Raw genomic sequence first — 2,765 nt, forward strand, 5'->3', positions numbered from 1 at the left:
GGGTGGCTGTGGATGTATAGAGCTGTTTCAGGCAGAGTTTGGGGAGGTTGTGGGAGGGAGGGGCCAGGAATATCTTGGGGACTTGAGGAAGTGAATGGAGTCAAGGGTCTCAGGCTGGTGGATGGGACTTGCTGTGGAGAGGGAAGGGGCGCCACTGAGTGTTTCCTAGCAAGACTACAACTTCATGAAAGGAAGTGACAACAGGAAGGAAGTGGCTGCAAGGACCACTGTTGCTCCTGTCTCCATCTTGTGGGTTTTCCTGGGCTGCTTCTCGTCACATCTCCCTCAAGGTTTCACAACCGCAAAGGCAGGGCCTGGCCTGTCAGCAAAGGCTGCCATTCTCCATCCCAGGAGAGGAGGTTCTGGGTCAGCTGGCAGACAGTGGATCCGGAGAGAGAGATGGGATGGAAGGAGCAAGGCTTGGGGCAGCCATTGTCACTGTTGCTGCTACACTGCTGCAGCTCTGCCTCAGATAAGGAGAGGCAGGGAAGGATGGAAATGGCTGCAGGGAGGGCCTCTCTCACTTCTCCAGGATGGACTGGAACAGGAGAAGGGTACGTGTTAGAGACAAGTGAGAGACATGGGCACTGGTGGCATAGGCTCCCTGATCCAGTAGGGGCTCAGTGATGAAACAGAAATGGGTTTTCTTTGAGTTTGGCATATTTTGCAGCTGAGAAAATGCCCTTGAGACAAACTAGCCACTCCCAGCCCTGTGCCATCATCCTGGCAGGTGCAATGAACTGTAAGGCAAGGTCTCTTCCTAGAGGGTGGCTCAGGAGGACTCCCCTTGGGACCACATGGGAAATGTCTTGGTGGAGAGGATCAGGAAAAGCAATCCATCTGGAGATCCAAGGAGCTCCTGTAAAGATTGCTTGCCAGACAGCAGGGAGTGTATCTGAGCAATGCCCAGTAGAATAGAAAATGGGGTAGTAAAACTGGTGATGCTCTTTTAAAGTTTTTGAAACTGCCTAGCACAATAGCCTAGTGGCTAAAGCCTCACCTTGAACACACCAGGATCCCATATGGGTGCCAGATCATGTCCCGGCTGCTCCACTTTCCATCCAGCTCCCTGCTTGTGGCCTGGGAAAGCAGTGGAGAATGGTCAAATCCTTGAGACCCTGTATCCACGTGGGAAACCTGGAAGAAGCTTTTGGCTTCTGGCTTCATATTGGCTTAACTCCAGCCATTGTGTCCAATTGGGGAGTGAACCAGTGGATGGAAGAGCTTTCTGTTTGTATCTCCTCTCTGTCTATCTGCCTCTCCAATTAAAAAAAAATTTTTTTTAAGTTTTTGAAAAGTTTATTTCCTTGGAAGGGGAGGGGAGGAGAGAGAGAGAGAGAGAACACCCAAATGGCCCCAGAAACCAGAACTGGGTCAGGCTGAAACCAGGGAGCCAGGAACTAGATCTGGGTCCCCTGTGTGAATGGCAGGGGCTCAAGCAATCGGGCCCTCCATCCTCTGCTGCTTTTCCAGGTGCATCAGCAAGGAACTGGATCAGAAGTGGAGCAACCTCATATGAGGTGCAGACGTTGCAGTGGCTGCAACCCACTGCACCACAACACTGGCCTTGGTGACACACTTTTTTATCTATCTGCAATGAGAATTTTCCAAATTACAAAATACAGGAAGAGCAATCACCATACACTCATTGTCTAGATTAAAACACTCAACTATAATGGACATTTGCCTTTCTTTTCTTCCCCCATGCGTGTGTGTATATTGTTAATATGAAGACACACACACACACACACACACACACACACAATTGCTGAACTATTTTAAGATAATCTCAGAATCCCTAGTCACTGCTGATGGCTTGCCGAGGCTCTCGCTTAGTCTTCCTCTGTGGTCTTGTGCCTATGGTGCAGTTAGCTAGGGATGAGGGTAGCAGAAGGAAGGACATTGGTACAGCTAGTGATTTCACTCCTCGTGTCAGGGTTCCAGGCTGTAGGTGAGGAGGTGGAGGAGGAGCTGAAGTGTCTAGTGGAAGGAGACAATCTGTGAGCTCCCCTTACAACATCATGAAATATGCCACCAGCCTGAAGGTTTGGCAGTGGCTGGACAGCTGCAATTCCCCAGAGACTCTGGTGCACATGGAGACCAGAAACAAATTCCAAAACTGGGCTCAGTCTGGGAGGTATGTGCTGGAGGATTGTCCCAATGAAGCCACCTTCAGGGTCACGATGATGGAGTTGCGGAGGCAGGATGTGGAACTGTACCAGTGCATGGTCTACCTCTTCTTCCAGCAAGTGGTTGTCTTATATCAGAGCTAGCTGGGACTGTGCAAAGGTGGCAATGGGTGAGACTCCGGGGCAGAGCACAGCGTCCTCATAAGCTGAGACCCCTGGAGAAGTGACGCTGAGATGTGAGAAAAGTTCTAGGCCAAAGTCAGGGCACCTGTGCTTTCTACTGTCTCGGTGCTCTCTTGGTTCTTTTTGTCTCACCTGTGACACAGGAGGCTGGTCCTCAGTCATGTCAGAAATCATCTTACACTGATGTAGAGAACCAGCTACAGGACTTGGTCATTGAATAGCCGACTGAGTGGCAAGCAGCGCCAGATGTGGAAAGCTCCTGGCTGGTGTCTCCACAACACATGGGAGAACCCAAGGCATTCAATCACTCACCAAGGCAGTCTGGAGCCACTGGAATCCCAGAGACCCCTGTGTTTACAGGGTGCTGCATGCAGCTGTGAAATGGGTCCAGTGGGACCAGTAAACAGCTGTCTCCTTTCTCCAGGAATTTACAACATTGTAGGTGAGGAGTCA

General features: G+C 50.6%; 1 protein-coding gene across 1 annotated transcript; it reads left to right on the top strand.

The window, feature by feature from the left end:
* Positions 1-1,878: 1,878 nt before the first annotated feature.
* Positions 1,879-2,273, top strand: LOC105942110 (triggering receptor expressed on myeloid cells 3). The gene is given in 2 exon segments (XM_012928429.3): positions 1,879-1,999; positions 2,002-2,273. Coding segments are annotated over 2 exon segments (393 nt in total).
* The last annotated feature ends 492 nt before the right edge of the window (positions 2,274-2,765 follow it).

This window comes from Ochotona princeps, chromosome 1 (assembly GCF_030435755.1).
Source record: "Ochotona princeps isolate mOchPri1 chromosome 1, mOchPri1.hap1, whole genome shotgun sequence".
NCBI classification, from domain to species: Eukaryota; Metazoa; Chordata; class Mammalia; order Lagomorpha; family Ochotonidae; genus Ochotona; species Ochotona princeps.